The sequence below is a fragment of the Elephantulus edwardii genome, unplaced genomic scaffold, assembly GCF_000299155.1.
Source record: "Elephantulus edwardii isolate Elephantulus edwardi_28Jun2011 unplaced genomic scaffold, EleEdw1.0 scaffold00007, whole genome shotgun sequence".
Lineage (NCBI taxonomy): Eukaryota > Metazoa > Chordata > Mammalia > Macroscelidea > Macroscelididae > Elephantulus > Elephantulus edwardii.
In genome coordinates, this window is record NW_006399757.1 from 24,634,391 (window position 1) to 24,654,251 (window position 19,861).

The following is a 19,861-nucleotide window of genomic DNA, read 5'->3' on the forward strand; positions in this document are numbered from 1 at the left end:
ACAACAAAAACCCAAAGAATGGGAGTTTTCTAAGTCTACCCCATTTCTTGGCTGTCTTTAGTATCTAATTATTGTCCTACTAGCTTCTTAAGTCAGTTTGAGGACTAATGTGCATCTGATTCAGGTCATGCCTGGTCTTTTTAAGCACTTACTATTTATCTGAGAAATGAACAATAAAAAAAAATTATAGAATGCCTTTCAGCTGTGGTGTCGGAGCACAGTACTCAGTACCCCATGGACTGTCAAAAGAACAAATAAAGCTTGGAGAAAGTGCAGTCAAAATGCTCTTTGGAGGAAAAAAATGACAAAGCTTCATCACACATACCTTGAGCATATTGCTGGGGGAGGCTATTCCTTGGAGAGGGACATCACACTCAGAAAGGCGGAGTCAGCAAAAGAGAGGAAGACCCTCAACCAGATGGATTGGCACAGTGACTGCTGCAATGGGCTTGAGTGTGCCAAAAATTGTGGACGGCACAGGACAGGACAGGGTTCAGATGTGTTGCTCATAGCGTTGTTGGGAGTTACACTCGACTCAACGGCATCCAACAACAGCAGCTTCTTTTTTTTTTATTTTTATTTTTTTTTACAACAGCAGTTTCTTAAAGCCAAACAAAACATTGCTTAGTTTATGAACTACTTCTAGAACTGGCCAAGTACCTACAGAGGAGTGACCTGAATTCTGGGCTTTCCTCTTTTAAAAAAGTATTTTGTTCATAATACCTAGTTACCCATGGAAATCCTGAATTTTACCTTCTGCCATTACTAGAAGTTGAAGTCCACTTCTAATTTCTTACACTAAAAATAGACTCCTCAGAAGCAGTATTGTGAAGCAAATCATGATAGGGAACTGAGCATTTAGTATTTCACACAGAAGTATGCAAACAGGAAAAGCAATTCTGAATCCAGATTCAAAGTGTCAGTTCCATTAAAACAAATAGCAACCTCTCCATGAGAGAAAAGAGTCAATATAATTCACTTAAAATCAACTGGCTTCTCCCTCACTTGGGCATATCTTTATGTTTTATCATAGCTGATAGATTGGAATCTTAGCAATAGCATTAATCAAGGCAATCTTAAGATCGGCCATATTGATGTCCATGTATAACGATGAATTTTCCAATGTAGCCAGTTTGTTCATGAGTAGATTGACCAAGGACTGTATGTAATATTTGAAGATAGAGAATTATTGATATCCTCGCAATCAGTCACCACACAACTATTTCTTTTTTTAAGTTCCTTCATAAGGAAGCATTAAAGTACTAATATGGGAAATAATTACTATATCCTTATGTGGAGTTACAACTTTAAAAATTGGCTTTTCTGTCCATTGTGTTGCCCCTACTAGGGAAATAGTCTCCAACTACTTTAACTATGGACGCATGGTCTTGCAAATCATCATCAGATATAGTATCAATTTAAGAGACTGGAAAAGTGTAGCCTGACAGAATCCTGGAGATGGAGCCAAAGTTAAAGGTTTTGCTTCTGGACAACTGAATGAAGAGCTGACTTGTAACTGCTATGAGACAAAGCTTGCTGGATGATTGAGGAAACCAGAGATTTCTTTGTGCTGATAAATTGAACCTTGTTGGCTGAGAAGCTGTCTGAACTAATTAAGGAATTGTGTCTTCCTCTTAGTTTGGCTTGCTGTTCACTAAACCTGGGCTCTCACTATTTGATAACCTTTGTCCCCTTGTCCCATTTCCCTAATAAACCCCAGAACTGTGAGTAAACTCTGAGTCAATTTGCAATGAACATTCGATACAATGATTCATAGAAATAGGAGCAGGAGCATTGGCGGGGTGTAGAGGGCATGTCTGACCATGAAGCTATTTGTGTGGAACAATGGATGTTATTAATGGAGACAGTTGCCCTTTATGAAGCAGGCAGAAGTCAGACGTGGCCTTCCCCATGTTATATTTACTCCTTACACACCTTTTAATCAGAAACCATTTTTTAAAAGTCCATTCACATATTTAATTCCCAAAATTACTCATCTTCCAGTATTGTTACCTCTGTCCCAAAACTTCTGTCCAGGAATCTTAAAATTATGTAGAATTGTACCACAAGATAGCTCATCTTACAAGTAATGCAGATAAGAAATACTGCTCAAGATTATTTCCCCTGGAAAGTTTCTCTGTTCTTCAGAAACATCCTTGGGTGGGATAATATACTGCAGTCTCTCCTCTGGTTAATAGTCAGACTGTATTATTGTGCAGTAATAGCAACTTTACTCTTATTTTTGTATTCTTCTCCAATACTCCAGCTCAAAGGTGTCAATTCTTAAACTTGTCATCCTTACTTATTGTCCCACTTTCAGCTGCACAGCAAGTAACTGAAAAGATGACGGCTTGGATCAGGTGTATATTAGCCTTTAAACTGGTCTCACCGCTCATTAGCACTTTGGAGAGGTCCTTGACAGATTTTCCCAGTGAAACACTTCTTTTGATTTCCGGATAGCTGGCACCAAGGGTGTAGATTGTGGATCCAAGTAAAGGTGAAATAATTGACTAATCAACAGCCTGTGTTATGCAGATGACACAATATTGGTTGCTGAAAGTGAGGACTTGAAATCCTTGCTGCATAAGATCAGAGACTATGCCTTCAATATGGATTATATCTCAACATCAAGAAAACAAAAATCTCACCACTGGGTCAAAACCTTTATAATCAGGTTAAAATTTTCCATCCTTTGTGAACTGATTATATATATAAACTTTCTTCTTTAAAAGGAGCTCTGGTGGTATACTATGTAGAGTTGCGCTGTTAGCCCAGAGGCCACACCCATCTGGTGGTTTGAATCCACCAGGAGCTCTTTGGTAGAAAGACAGGGATTCTCCTCTTGTGTGATTTACAACCTCAGAAACTCAATGGAGGATTAGTTATGGAGTCAGTTCCAACCCAACAAAAATGAGTTTTTGTCAGTTATCTTAAACAGTTGTAGTTCATTGGTTGGTCTGTCTGCTTACTCACTGTCATCTCCAGCTTTCACTGCTTCGTTAAACTGAACTATGGAGATATAAATGAAAGGATTTAATATAGGAATGAATAGTGAAACAACAGTCTAAAAACTAGGGTAGAATTAGAAGAGCAAGTGTTAGAACGTCATTCCAAAGAAGTAAAAAAATTGTTCAGCAGAGGGAAGAAGACAGAAGCAAGGCATCATTTAAGACAAAAGACAGTTTGGCTAAAGAAAGGGTAAAAATGGTAAGATAAATGCACTACAGAACATAGTGGACATGGATTTTTAAAAAATGGAATATGCTCATAGTTTCTACAAAAAGAAATAGTAAGTGAAGTAGGAAGTAAGGATTTGTAGTATTTTTATTTTCTGATGAATCTAGATATTGCTCATATGTACCTCTGATGGACTAAAAAAAAATAAAATAACATGAAAGAAGAAATAAATGCCCAATACTAGCCAAAACCACTCCATCCATTCATTACCCTAAATTCAAAGAAACATGATATACCAATAATTCACTTCTCAAAAAATACCTTTGCAAATACACTTTAAAGAATCAAAGCAGTCAAGCTTTCCAACCTTCATCTCCATGCATATGTACATCAGAGAATCAAAGACATCTTATAGGCTTGTTTGAAATGGTAGAGAAGCAGCACAGAATTGTTAAACAATATTTATTCACTACTGTTCATATGGGAATCAAATAGAATGTGTACAAGTTAATCATTATGGGACTGGTCAGTTTTCCCTATCCTATCAAGTTTAAATCGATCAGGTTTAGCAGAAGAGAGCAATCTCACGAACAAGGAGCAGAGAATGCAGCACATGTCCTTCAGCGTCAGAGATTCCTGAACCAGTCAGACTGGAACCTACATGGAAGTAGCCGCAGCCTCTACAGAGAACCAGAGACTGACATGAAAGAGAGCCAGCTTGGGCCACTGCCCCACAGAGCCAGGGCCAGGGCCCTTCACCCAAACACCTGGAGGACCGAGGCGAGACACCGTATTTGGCAGGGCTCTGGGAACTTTATTAATCTAAGGCTGAGGGTAAAAGGACGTGTGAGCATACTTGAGAAGTTATGCTGACTGAGGAATTATGTCTTATTGCCAACCTGAATTGTAACTTATTAATTTCCTTTGAAAACCCCTTACCCATGAACGTGGTTCTAGAGATCTGTGGCCATTACAATTGATTTTAGACCTAGCAGTAGAGAAATATTATTGGTGTAGGAATTAGTAGGAGTAGTTGTGGAAGCATGGAAGTCAAGCCTGACCTTATGGGGAACTGATTTGGAACTGTCAATGTTGCCAGAGGTGACTGTTTCCCTTTGTGAAGGTAACTGAGGTCAATGCCACCATTCCCACGTGGCCTAAACATTTTTACATCATCACATATAAATCAATATTCTTTTTAATGGCTACATTATATTTCACTATATGTATTTTGTACATAGTATATAGCCCATTATTTTATTAATGGACATTTAGATTGATAAGCTGTTTTTGGTTTTGCTATTATAGCAATGCTACAATGAATACTCTGCCTATTTGTTATTACTCACCTGTACTAAAATTTCTGTAGAATATAGATAAAAAGCCACAAAACCTCAAATCTATTTCTGTCCAGCTAATTCCAACTTACAATGATAATATAGTACAGAACAGGACTGACCAATAAAGTTTTCAAGGTTGAAAATCTTTACATTAGCAGGTATCTTTATGGAAGCTACATATTTGTCCTATGGAGGTGGATTCAAATTGCCAACCTTTTCAATAGCAGCTTTATCCACTGCTCCATCAGGGCTTCTTAGAACTCAGTGGTAGACTAATAAAGGAGTACAATTACTGGATAGAAAGTATGTGTACTTTAAAGTTTGATGGGTATAGCTTTACTGTCCACAATTCAGTTGTAACAGTTTATCATTTCCCTATTCTATGCCACTACTAGTAGAAATTATTTGAATCTTTTAACAATCTGATGATTTTTTATAAAAAACCCACAAACCCAAAAGCCTCAACTTACTTTAATTCATATTTTTAAAAACTATATTATGTTTATAATTTGAACATAAATATCTAAAATTCTAGAAAATATATCATGATTTAATTTTAGAAAATTTTTATCTTATTCTACCTTAAAACAACTTTGGCAACAAACAAATTGAGTTCATTTCAATTATCTGGTCATTTACTATCTTTTATCAAGTGATAGAAAAATGAGTCTTAAGTCTAGGTTCAAGGTCTGGTTCTGCCACCCAGTCATAGGTTATCTTGGACAAGTGGTCAACATTCATAAAAATGTTAGTTTCCTCTTTTATAAATTTGAGACTATGTTCATTTCATACAACTATTTTGAGGAGTAAAGGTGAGTGTAATTTTAATTACAAATGTTAGCTACTATTCCTATCATAATAACCTAATGCAAGGAAAATTACCAAATTATAGAGTTCTTTTAAAAACTCTAAATATGTTGGTATTCACAAAGTCAGATTCTACCAAATAAGTCAATGGCTCACTGGGATTGCTGAAGCTAACATGCTGTTCATAAAATCATAGATCTGGTTATCTAAAAGTACTTGTTTAACAGTAGCTCAGAAGTATGCCCTAAACTACTCAGTTGCTCAGATGAAATGGGGTTAAACAGCGATGAAGTAAATCACATCCTAGGATTTCTTTTTCATATTTCTGAGTCTTGTTTGTAAGCACACACAGAAGTAATGCTATTAAGATTTCCTAGAGCAAAGAAAGAAAATTTTACTCCATAAAAATGCATTAAAGATTTTACCTTTGATTCCTTTCCACAGTTAGTATCAATTTGACTCATTCATTAAATGTCTGATACTTACCATGAACAAGATCCCATGCTAGGTATTTTGAGGTACTAAATATATCTTTACATTTATGAGATAAAGACTTACACTAGAGTTAATAGTGTAAAATACTGTTATCTACATGTGCCTGTGTTTCTGGAATGATGAATAAACAGTCCAGGTACATGGCCCACAGAGCTCATTTTCCTCTGAATGAATACCTGTGAACCTGTCATACCTGTCATTCCTAGGCCATGTAAAGAATCAAGCCAGGAATTAGGTGCCAGTGTCCTTGCTTAGGCCCTAAACCATCAAATGCTCAACTCACCGAATTCCTCCACATTATGACTTCTGACATTTTTATAGAATTTAATAAATTAAACTGGAAAATATGTCTTCAACTTTTATTTCAATAAAACATGAATAACACTTAAGCTGTATGCTACATGTGGAGAACCATTTACACAAATATACAAAACTTCAAAAAAACCCAAAATTCCAGTTTATTTCCATAGCCTTTAAAAGGTAGGTGACACATAAAAATATCCAAAGTCATAGCTTAGGAATGTAAACTCTAGGAATACAATTATGAACAAGTATATTTACTATGAAAAGATTATTTTCACAACATGATTAGAAGTAGAAGTGAGAAGTACACAATAAATTTCATTTATTTATAAAGAGATACAACAATGTATGAACAGGATCTTACATTTAGTAGTAAAAAATGTCACACCAACACACTGGTACCCTAGAACTCTACTACAAAAACACAAAAATATCTTTCAGAATGTCCACTGTTAGACTCTTTAGATATGCATATTACAATGTATAAAACACATTTATGCTCTCTATTGAAGACTTCACCAGTATTAAACATAAATGTGAATAACTCAAGTATTAACTGTAATTTTACTAAACCACAAATCTAAAAATATAATTCATGCTAAGCAAAGGACAAGAGTTTTTGTTTTTCATGGAAAGATTGGGAAAACAACCGTATTATAATAATGCTTAATTTAAGTAACCATCAAGTGATTTTTCTTTTTAAATGCTATTGTCTTGTTTTTTTCAGTTACACTATTTAATATGTACAGTTCCTGTGATATGCTGACCTTTAATAAAGTATAGATTTATTGTGCCTGTAGATTCAAATGTTAAACTGCTTAATTAAAAATATTTGTTTAAAATTATGTGTTAGAGTACACATCTTCTCTATAATTTAAATCTCACAGTTTTAACATTTTAAAATCTTCTTTCCAAAATAAGTAAAAATCCTTAAAATTGATATTTTGGCTTAAATAATACATTTTCCTTTAATTAATTAATTAATTTTTTTAAAAAATGAGTAATGTTTGCTGATCAGTTGCTTCATAAGTGAAAGAGTAATAAAATACTGTTTCTCCAAAACACACTTCAGTCATCATTTAAAACTGAAAAATTCTATTCTTCAGGTCTATAGAGCTGCTTTTAAAAGTTCCAAGGTTGGTGAGCAAGGGACTTGAAGGTGTCTTACATGGGCTTTAGGAAGAAAAGGGAAGACACGTACCTTGTCTATTCTAAGACACTCCCTTCAAGAAAAGTCTAGTTTGTTTCTCTCCCCGTTTAGATTACAAAAGGCTAGCACTAGACTGAATTTTACTTAGAACACCACAGGCAGCTAGATGTATCCAGAGAGAGAAGACTGTCAATTTCCATACTCTCCAGAGGCTTAAAAATGTGGAATGGAGCTACAATTTCTACTCAAACTCTTTGAGTTACAAGGTTTAAGACCACAATTTTGTGCAGAAGCCTCTCCTGATAAAAGTCATATTGGATAAGGTCTATGGTGAAACTGTCATACCAAAAACTTCATAGGAAAAATGACCTATGAAAGCCTTTCCAAATTTTAAATTTAATCAGGTCAATAAGCCTAAGGGCAGCAGAACTAAGTACTTGTTACCATAGTTAACATTATCCAACATTTATAATAACTATAAAAATTTTAAATATATAATCCTTATTTGAAATGGTATCTAAAAAAATTTCATTATTCACATAACTTCACACTCCAGAATATCAACTGGTGCAAGTTATTTGAGTAAAAATTCAAAACCACTTCACTGAGAGGCTTCTTCAGAGATTAAAAATAGACATACACACACTCTCACATGCATGCAGATTGGTTGTGCATCATATAAAAGGGTAGTGGCTCTTTCATACTTAAAACTGTAGATAGCTACAGGTATGATTCCACTTAGAAGTAATAAGAAAAATAAAAATGTTACCTTTTTATTGCAAAATTAAATTGGGATTCATTAATAATTTAGAATTTGAGGGCTTAAGAAGTTATGTGCTAGTGTTACCAAAAGATAACTGGCTGCTAAAAACAATGAAGATTATAGTGACCTAGAATCTGGCCAACATATCTCCACGATTTGGTACTGTAAGACCACCAAGAATTCAAAACAGCAGACAAGTCATTTGTTTGTACTGAGTCTGTTGACCAGTGCTTCTCAAATTCTAATGTCATGAAACTCACCTGGAGTACTTTAAAAAAAAAGCAGATTCTGATTCCATAGGGCTGGGTGGTGCTAAAATTCTGCATTTGTAACAAGCAGGTGACGCCAATGCTACTTACTGGTTCCAGGACCACTCTGAATAGCAATGGTCTAGAAAAATACCAAAATGAGATTCCACTACAGTGGCTAAACTTTAAAATGTGAGTTCTCATTTATGCCATCTGAGAATAAGTTACCACACTTATTCTAAAACATCTTCTAAGCATTTCAACTTGTTTAAATGTCAACCTTTTAGCTCTTAATAATATCAATACTGTTAGTAACTATGCCTAGAGGAAATAAAAACACTTGTCATAGAGTTACAAAATAACCACATGAAATTCACAGTGATGTTTTAACAATATTTAAAACTATACATAGGATTCCTGTTAAACTAATGCAATGTATCAACTTTTACGTTTTGGTTGCCTTATATATTTTGGCTACAATTTAGGTCATTTGGAACTAAAAAACATCAAACTTCCTTATGTCAAAAGCCATACTGCATTCAGTACTATTGAATGCAAATTAGTACATGCATTCAGAAAACTCAGATTTAAACTCATGACCAAAGAACCCATGGTTCAAATCGCATCTACAATGAAAATGCTTCTGCATCCTTCAAGATTTATACATTTTTTTGTTTATCTGAACTTATCATAGGTAGATGAGGAAAATATTAATATTTTTACTAGAAGTTATAGGTAAGGACATCACTGTGTGCTGACAGTAAGAGTCCAAGAAAAAAGTGACAGCTCCCTAGGCTTCGCAGCTAGTTTCCTCTTATTCACAGTACTGCTGTCTCTGAATCCAAATGACTACTAAGCAGCTTGATTTACACCGAATCTCAACCATCATCGAAATGACCACCACTAGCATACACTAACCATTTACATCAATCTAAAATCACATACTTTCTATAGCTTCATACAATCTTATTTTTATTTTTCAGTTGGGGAGAAGTAAAAAAGTAAAGAAATATAATTAAGAAGAAACAATTATTTTTCTATACGTTGTAATTTAAATTTAAGAATACAATCTCTAAATTAGTATATCAATGCCCTTTGTCCACATATCATATTCTTAACTTTCTTTCATGGCACTTCAGTAGATGTGAAAATTATCAAATATCTTTCATTTGTAGGCAGACAATTCAGCCTTGTGTGGTTAATATTTGTGTCTTGAGAGCTGTGTTGCAAGGTTTACAGTGATTTCCCAGGAGTCTTCAATGATATGTGCTCTGAATTATAGGAATCCAAGGTAACTAGGATTCTCAAAATCAAGACGCAAGAGAAATCAGCATTATGGCCCATTACGCCTTAGGAATTACAAGGGATTTCATCTGATAAACCCAGAGAAACACTTCCAAACACCACATATACCAACAATCTGACTTGTGATAAAAATGTCCCGAAGTCAGCAATAGAAATCTCCCCACCTGTCTCCTGGAATCATCTCCTCAAATTACCTAATATTCCATTTTTCAGTGCTTTGAATAAACCATTCTAATCTTAAGGATGCTCTTGTTACAAACGTTTTTATCAGGTGCTCTCTGTACACATCACTTTTGTTTTTCAGATGCCTGTTTTTCAGACTGGCTTGTTAAAGGGCCAGCTGTAGAGTTCCTGGAGTCCCACATCTGCCTCACCCTTTAAAAAATAGTTCCCAAACTCAGAGGGTCCCTTTTCACTCTGAAGGCCAAACATTCAGAAGGATTTAAAAAAAAATTTTCTAAAAAATCATAGTCTCATTTACAATGGAGCCAACCTGCCAAAATTTATTGGCAAAGTGGCTATCTCACGGTGGCATTAAAAAAAAAAGGGGGGGGGGAGACTCAAGCCAAGGGGGGAAACCACAATCAAGAAATAACAAAACTATATTTCAAAAGTCTGCAACTGAGACATTATTCCAAGGTAGCCTTCAGAATTTAAGACATTAAGGGTTCCTCTCAGGAACAGGGATGAAAGACTGCACTTTCATACAGAAGCAAAGTGGTATTTCCAGATCCACTGGTTAGTGTGACAAATATGTTGTTAGAAATTAATCTGTCGACAGAGTAATGCTAATACTAGGAGGTCTCTGCTGACCTGAGTGATGCTTCATGGGAAGTTCAGTCCTTTCGGAAATGTAAATAAGCTTTTCTTCTTGGAGACTACAGGCAGAAAACCTATTGGCATCTGTCCCAGCCCCACAACCAACAGCAGATGATGGGTTATGTGGGACTGTGACCCCACTAACTTGTTCAAAGGATTTACTAAACACAGTAGTGGCGGTCTTGGCCAAACCATGGCTACTAGGCTTGGGCAGGGACTGGCTGGTTGTTAAAGTAAGTCTCTTCAAAGAGAGAAGCTCAAGATTCTCACTTTGGGCTCTCTGTGTTTGTTTTCGAGCAAAGTGATCTTTGCAAGATTCCCCTGTAGTTTCTTTTTCTTTTCCTCCAGTTTTGCTTCCTCCTGACCGTCTCTGGTTCTTTCCTACACTTGTCTTGTTACTAGAATTGTGAGAACTATTTGATAACCCCGACTGGCTGGTACTAGACGCAGCCCTGGAATAAAATCCCTCGTCAACTTCAGATATGTCCATCAGCTCTTCTTGACCTGTTAAATCTGTATTTCCTAAACAAAGAAATAACAAAGATTAATTAACATTAAGTATTTGAAACAATTTTTAAAATGACTAACATCAAATCAATTGTGCTTTAAAGAAATTAAATTTTAACAGATTTTCGTAAAGAAACTGATTCTAAGGGGGAGAATCAAAGAAGAAATCAAAACATCTATTTTGTAAAATTTTAAAAATTTGTCCATTATGATTAGATGACAGTAATTTAGACAAAAAGCATGCCATAAATCACACTCCATTGGCCTTGAAGAAAGAATTCTCCTATGATTCATGCAAAAGATCAGAAACAATTAGCAAAATACCACTCAGTAAACTAGTGATACACTTGATCTCGATAATAATGCAATGTAAAAGTTCCTATTAAGTAGTATTAAAATATATTTAAGATAAAAAATAAGGTTATTCTAGGTAATTTTACTAAGTAGTAGGTTTGGGTTTGTTGTTTGTTTTTTTTTTAATCTAGACTATAATTATCTCAGGCTCTATCATGTTAAAATTTTATACATTTATTATACTTCACAGAAAAGGTAAGGGGAAAAAATAACTTTAGATCTCCAAACATAAGCAGAAAAACACCTGGAATTGATTCAGAGACAATAGGTACGACCATTCCAAAGAGGATTAAGAGTCATTGAGAAATTGCAGTGCATAATTCATGCATTTGGATTATTAGGTGACATGCAAAGTTTCTGTGACAGTGCAACTGTTGCGTAAACATGCAGCAGTGGCCCTTGCCAGGAGATACCTTGGAGTGCAGTTATTAAGTGCTCTGCTAAGACTGCACTCTGCCAGGTGAGTTTATTCCATCCTCCAGGATTTTTCTTACAGACTTTTGCCTCCTGATCTCTGGCAAGCCTCTGCTCTCAGTTCTAGGCTCTGTGGCTGTTTCCTGCACACCCTGTATATGCTGAGCATCAATCTCTCCTAGTGTTCTGCCTTTTTCCCCATTCCCGGTTCTTTCTCCGGCCACATTTGTGACACTAATCTCGGGAATGACAAGGTTGCCCAATTCAGTGGTATCATTATTGGTGTCAGGTTGCTCTAGAATTGAAGATGATAAGACAAAATGATGGCTGAAAACAAAACAAGAATGCAAAAACAAGGAAAACAGAAGACTCAAAATGAAATTGGACGACTGAATGTTATGAATTAAGCCAAACATTTACACTGTAAAATGTGCAGAATTCACAATAACTCTGATAGCACTGAAAAGAATAAGCTATTTTAAAGTTTCAACTGACAAAAATTCAGGGCATCACTTTATGGTCTGCATTTTTTTCACACACATATTTGACATGGAGTATCAAACAAATATTTTTATAAATCAGAATTTTTGTTTTTAATATTATGTTCACTTGAATTTATAGCAAGCTTCAAGGGACTGTTTAAAAGTGTACAGCCAAAATCTCTAGGTCTTGTCAACACTAGGAATCACTCCATTTAGTAATTTCCCTTTCATATATTTAATATTCTTTTCTTTAGATTACCTTGAGGCTGGCTTAAAAATTCATGACGTATTTTAAAATGCTTACTCATTTGTACGTCATGGTTAATAATGCCATATTAACTATGTGTCTCACATGCCAATCATCTTATGTATTAATTAATAAATGTTAAAGTGGCTGTCACATAATTAAGCAGCTTATTTCTTCATATTCATGTAATCCCATAGATCTAAGACAGCTTGTTTACAACAATGGAGAAAAATATAAATGGATTTTAGAAAACATTCATCAAACAGAATTTATAAAACCAAATTAGCTGTCAATCTTTTATTCTGAAATGGCCATTATAACTGAAACAAGACAACGGAACCCTTTATCTATTTAATATTTTTAGACATGATTTTGTGTCTAAAATCAGTATCTATGATATAAAGATCCAACTTTACTTAAAGCTACCAAGAAAATATCTGTGGTAAATGGGGGAAAACCCCCAGTGAATATTTCTAGAATGAACCAGCAATGAAACTTAATGTTCAATATAACATAAGACAATACATACTCTTTTGAAATATGAACAAGAAATCAGTTGAAGGGACATAACCAGGCCTTTGAACTGGTTTCAGGTTTGACTTTCTGCTGAGAACTTAATTTTTCACCCTAGATATACTGAATCAGAATCTACATTTTAACAAAATCCTTAAATCGTGAACTTTGTCCCTAGGGAGTTGTGCTGTTAACCCAAAGGCAGAGCTTCTATAGCAGTTCAAATCTACCAGCAGCTCCAAGGAGAAAAGTTGGGCAGGAAAATAGGGCAATCCCCTCCTGGTGTACCTTACAGTTTCGGAAAACTACCAGAGGGTCGGCTATGAGTTGGTTCTAATTCAACAAGGGCAATGAGTGAATGAGACATGAATCATCCATCTCGGGATCTTGTTAAAGATTCTGATTTACTATATATGAGGTGGGAGAGCAAGTTTTCAGCAGTAGGTCAAACGACAATGAACTAATTCAAAGCCCTGGCTGGACAGAATCTATTCTTTCCAAATGTGTTTAAGTGATAGCATTATCAAACTCTAATGGTGCTAAAATCTGTGAAACAAAAGGTGGCAAAAGAATGGAAGCTGGAGCCATATAACACTCTATTTTTGTAGTTCCCAAACTTTGATGCTTATTTATTTATATCATTCATGGGTCTTAAAAAAACTACCGCTACCTGCCTTCTTACCCTCCCTCACATCTGTATGTCCACCTCCACCCATTTCTATTCATGAGTGTGAGGTATGATCCAGGCATTGGAATTTTTTAAAGCCTCCAGGTGCCTAATATTGCAGGGATGCTTGGGAACCATGGCTACATTCTTATTCTTTTTTTTTTTTTTAAGTTTGCTTACAAAGTTCATATACATTGTTCTTCACACTAATCGTTTTCAAATTTTGAAAACTTGAGAGCTCTCACTGTTGCCTTGGATACACCATTGTTGCTTGACTGCCTTTGATTCGAGAATGACTCAGCAACCCTATAACAAAAGGCCTGAAGTCCCTCTACAACTATTGACATTTATCAAAGTTCATAAAGTCTCCAGACGCATGTTGTTTAGGAAATGGATGTCACCCCTGCTTCCAAACCTGTCATAGTATGTTGTTTTTATGTGCCATTGAGTTGCCTGCGATGTACAGTGACCCTATATACAGCAGCTCTGAACCCTTCCTTGTCCTGAGCCAGTCTCTCTAATTCTGACACACCAACCCCCACTGCCCCAGCTACTGTATCAATCCATCTCATCTGGGGTCTCCCTTGGATATACCATACCCACCAGCAATATGTGCTTCTGGAGGTCTTCTTAAAGGAGCTCAATGTTGTCTTGGGCTAGTGGACCAATGTGTTGGTATACTTCTTTCCCCTTAACTTAGTGCTTAAAAAGCTTTTTTGTTTTGTTGTTTATTTAAATAAAACTTTTATTTTAAATTGGTTTACTTACAAAGTTAGTATATATTGTTTTTCACTGAGGATCTTCCCCACTTCTGTTATCCAAGCCTTCCTCCATCCATCAAATTGTGCGACCCTATGATTAACCAACAGTCTCCCCATTGTCAACCCTCTACTCTCCCCTTTCTCCCCCTGGATCCTCATACATGGCTACAATAATGGTCTTATCCAGTATTTTCATGGAATGCTTCACAAATTTGTATGGCATCCTTGCACAGGGGCTATGCTAATCTTCTCTGTATGGTTCCAATTTTAGTATATGTGCTGCCAAAGTGAGCACTTTAAAAGCTTTTGACTAACAGTTCTTTCCTAGATATTCCAAAGCATGCTGGTGAAGAAGCAGTACACTGTTATTTCTGTATGACCCCCAAAAGAGTTTAAGGAGATAAAAAGTTCCAACCAAACCTATTCCCAATTACTAAGAGCTGTCTTTTAATTGACAACAAATAAAATCTTTGCAGTACAAGCCAGAGGACACTGTGACTGAGAGTAAATCACCTTGGATCTGCTGGGTGACAGCCAAGAATTGTCCATTTACATTGCAAAAGCAGTTTCACAAAAGAGCTACTAAAGAAACCTTCAGTCAAAAAATAACAACAAAAAACCCCAAAACAACAAAACCCTTCTAAACTGTATAAATTATCCAGAAATAATTTTTAACTTTAATTTCCATTCTAGAAATGTTAACTCTTCAACTCACTGAAACATCCCTTGGCATCTCCAAACCAAATCTGTTGCCTTCAAGTAGATTTTGACTCATAGCAACTTTACAGGACAGAGAATGGTCCCATAGTATCTCAAGGCTATAAATCTTTGTTGACGTTGACTGCTACTCCATCAGTGGAGTGGCTGGTGGGGTGGAAATGCCAGTCTTTCAGTCTGCAGTTGAGTGCTTTAATCATAGCACCACTAGCACCCCTCTGACATCCCCAAGTATTTAATTTATTTGCTTAGACTCCTGGTCATCTCATAGAAAGTAATTTACTTTTGCTGAACCAAGAGTTAGATCGAAACAGTCCAGAAGAAAGAGAATTTTATAACCTGTTGTTCTCCATTATTTCTGTGACTTCATTCCTATGTATATGATTCAAAATACCCCAGTCTGCAAATCCCACTCTCTTAATGATCTCTTTGCTGTTCTTAAACCATAAAAGCACTTTCCCCAGATAACTCCATGACTAACCGTCTTATTTCCTTAAGGTCTTTAAAATATAAAATTAACCAAAAGCTCCTCTTGATGATTTTTTCCCTAATCATTCTATCAAAAATTACAATCACTCCCATATTTCATATTCCTCTCCTCTATTTTGTTTCCTATCACTTATCACTCTCTAGCATACAATTATTTCTCTCCCATGAGAGCACAGTTTTTTGGTCTGGTCACTACTGTATAACTAGTACCTAGAAAAGCAGCTGGCATACAGTTGTTGTTATATGCCATTGAGTCAACCATGACTCAATGACCATGACTCAACAGCTCTGAACCCTGTCCAATCCTAAGCCAATCTCACTGTCTCTGATACACCTGCCCCCATTACCCCAGTTTCTGTGTTAATTCATCTCATCCAGGGTCTTCCTCTCCTCTGCTGTCCCTCCACCCTTCCAAGTATGATGCCCTTCTCTAACGTTTAGTGCCCCCTGACAACATGCCCAAAGTATGTCAGATGGAGCTTCGAAATCCTTGCCCCTAGAGAGCAATTTGGTTTCACCCTCTTCAGGACAGACCTGTTCTCTTGGTAGTTCATGATATGTTCAATACTGTTTTCCAGTACCACAGCTCAAAGGCATCAATTCTTCTGTCTTCTTTAAGCACTGTCCAACTATCTGATGCATAGCAAATAATTGGAAAGACCATGGTCTGGTTCAGGTGCACCTTAGTTTCTAGACTGACTTTCTTGCACTTCAGCACTCCAGAGAGGTCTCTGACAGCAGATTTTTCCAAAGCAGTTCGTCTTTTGATTTCTTGGCTGATTGTTCCAAGAGTGCTGATCATGGACTCGTGTAAGCTGAAATTTTTAACAATCTCAATCTCTTCTCCCCCTATTATTGTGTTGCCAATTGGCCCAGTGGAATCCAATAAAAAATAATTTAATTATTAGAATGAATCAATCTCCTTTTATGAGATGAAAATAGTGTTAGGATAAATAAATGTGAAAAAACATATATAAGACCTGAAGTAAGCTGTCTGGGAGTGTGTTCCTTGAATCAATAAAAGAAAAAAAAAAATAAGTAAAGCTTAGCCTTTAGATAACAGAGAAAAGCAAAATCTTTTTGTTTTGGAAAAGGGAAGACGCAGTCACATATAAATTTAGGTTTAATAAGATACTTTTTAAAAAAACCTATTGCCATCAAATCAATTTCAACTCCTAGTGAATTTATAAGACAGACTAGAACTGCCCTACAGGGTTTCTTTTTTTTTTCCTACAGGGTTTCTAATTTCCAGAAATCCCTAAAAAATGTCTTCAGGCTTTGATGGAAAAAAAGAAGTAAAGCAAAATTGCAAATGTAAATAACACTAATCATGAAAAAATATGAATCCTCTCAAAGTAGTTTTATAGTCTCAAATTATCCATTCCATTTATATTTCTCATAAAACTCTTTATCCCATCTTTTGTCTTCATTTCTTTCCAGCTGCTCTATTTACTTAAGTTTATAATTTTCCTAATAAGCAATTGATTTATTAATGGAATTAAGGCATCTTTTTATGAAACTAAGAAGCCCTTGTGATATTGCTGAGTACACGTTTGTGCTGCTAACCAGAAGATCACCAGCTCAAAACCACCAGCCATCCTGCAAGAGAAAGAGAAGTAATCTCTTTCCATAAGGATGTATAGCCTTAGAAACTCTTTGGAATGTTGCTAAGAAAAGGAACCCACTTCAGAGGGTCAGTCCTACTTTGTGGGGTATATACAGAGTATAAAAAAATGTGTTGCAGTGGGACAAATCTGCTGTCAGGGGCCTCTCCAAATTACTGAAACCAATGATGTCAGTTTAAAGACTAAAGGTACATCTGATCCAAACTCTGCCTTTTTAAAAATTTTTTTAATTGTTTGCTATGGATCTATTAAGTTGGACAATGAATATGGATGACAGTAGAATGATGCTTTGAGTTGTAGTGCTGAAGAAGAGTATTGAATGTCCCACGGACTGGAAAAGGTGCAATCAGGGTATTCCTTAGAGGCAAGGATAGTGAAATTTCATCTTACATACTTTGGGCATTGTTATCAGAAGGCACTAGGACTTGGAAAAGGACATAATACTTGGAAACATGGTTTTGTCATCAAAGGAGGGGAAGTTTATATGACAGTACCTAACAACAACAATCCAGACGATCTTCGGAATCTAAAGAAACCTTGCTATAGCATAATGTACTCATAAGCTTATTTGCAAAAATAACAAAATAAACTGGAGCTTAAAAAACCCCCAAGAATAGGAAACTTTTTTACATTAATCATAAAAAGCACTTTAAAATAGACCAGAAAAGAAAGCCATTTATATTTCTTTAAAACTTAAAAGACAAACTTAAAGTCACAAAACAGTTAAGTAAATTTATACTTATTGGTCCAGATAATTTAGGCATATTTTGTTCAATGAAAGAAAAAGATTACTTATATTCATTATGCTATTCATTGCAGTATTATCTGTAATAGCAAAAATTAGAGGCAGATTATTAAATATATTAGGAAAATGGTTACATAAATTATGGAATATAAGATCAATATGGTATATAATGTAGCCATTTAAAAAGCTGGATTCATTAGGACACCTTCAGAAAACGTTTGACAATGTTAACTAAACAAAAGCAAAATAAAACTGTATGATGAAAAGTATATTCACATGGGGGGGAAACCACTGCAAAATTAAAATTGCTTAAATAATGCTGTTCTAAGTAAATACTTCCCTATTCAACTTATTGTCATAGTATTGTATGATTGTTTTCTTGGTTTAAATAAAACAAAGAATGGACTAATTGCTAACCCTGTATTATAAATGTCTTTATTATGTGTTCTTTCAATTACTATTTATTGAGCACCTACTTTATGTCAGGCATTGTTCTAGGTGCTGGGGATATCTATAGTGATCAACTTAGACAGGCAAAAGACTGCTCTCCAGAGTTTATACTGTGACACAGGACTTAAATCAAGTGAAAAATAAGGTCATTTTCATGGAAAATGCAATGAAGAAAGTAAGAACAATGGAAGATACTAGAATAAAGACAGTAGAGGGAAAAGTCAACTTTAGTTGGGTTATTCAGGAAGACCTATTTGAGAAAGGAATATGCAAATCAAGACATGAATGAGGAAAAAGTCTGAAAAACACAACCATCTGGAAGTAAGAAAGCACAAGCTATTAACGGAACTTTTTTGGCATTCAAATCTCACTGAACTATCCCAAATAACTAGTATAAACCCCTAACATGGTAGGGAGATAGGGAAATAAATATATATAGAATTAATTTTTTTAAATGAGCTTTGTATGTGGAAAAGTTAGAATAAAAGTGTCTCATAAACCAAGATGAGAATGATCTATAGGAAGGCGATCATAATATGGAGGTCATCAATAGTCATAATATGCAGTTTGATTTTCATTCTGATTAAAGTATCTGCGTACTTTAATCAATAGAAATCACAGTTGTATAAAACACAACACTGAACATGAGATGTTTTCTGAATTTGGAAAGACTAATATGGTAGAAAACTATAGTGCAAGGTCAGTACATAGTACAAGGCAGATATCCTAGAACTACTGAAAAGGGGCAAAGTGGTGCAAGGGCTGCACTCTGAGCAAGGTCATAAACCAAGGCTTAGAAATCTACACCCTAAAAAAAACAAAAACAAAAACAAAAAAAACAAAAAAAAGAAATCTGCACCCTGAAGGCCAAGTAGTGTAGACTAGAGAAGAAAAGAAAGACATGGCACAATACACACACACACATACACAAACACGTGTGTGTGTGTGTGACTGTGTATGTGTATGTATATATATGTGTGAGAGAATATGCGTTTGTATATATAAAATTATATAACTTGGGGAAGATTCAGTCAAAGTAACTTCTCTGTCATCTTTATAAAGACCCAAGTTATAAGAATGCCTTTGAGAATTTCATTATATAGACGTCTATCCTTATGAACAGATTAGAAAGGCCAAAACCAGGTGAGGAACATATACTTGAAAGCTGCATATAAAAACTTTTCTTCTTCAGTGTGCACCGTACAACAAATGACTACAAAATGGGAGGATATTCAAGAATTAATAGCACCAGACCGGGAACACCGCCGCCAGCTGGGGGAACGCACCCCGCCGTCAGCCGGTGGGAACGCACGCCAGACCGGGGGAACGCCGCCGCCAGACAGGGTAACGCCGCGAGAGGGACCCGGAAGAGACCCTGGGAGAGCAGCAGCCAGCCACCTGCCGTGGAACTCCAGAGGAGCGAAGACTGCTGGACACTGTGGGACCCCCCTGCAGCCCACACCTGTGTGACCCTTAGCGCACA

The 19,861-nt window shown here is 35.8% G+C and overlaps 1 protein-coding gene across 1 annotated transcript in view; it reads right to left on the reverse strand.

Annotated features, from left to right (window-relative positions):
- Positions 1–10,074: 10,074 nt before the first annotated feature.
- Positions 10,075–19,861, reverse strand: part of FAM126A (family with sequence similarity 126, member A) — a 62,287-nt gene continuing 52,500 nt past the window's right edge. The window contains exon 10 of the mRNA XM_006880290.1: positions 10,075–10,929. Coding sequence (XP_006880352.1) covers positions 10,355–10,929 — 575 coding nt within the window. The 3' untranslated portion in view covers positions 10,075–10,354. The remainder of the gene's footprint in view (positions 10,930–19,861) is intronic.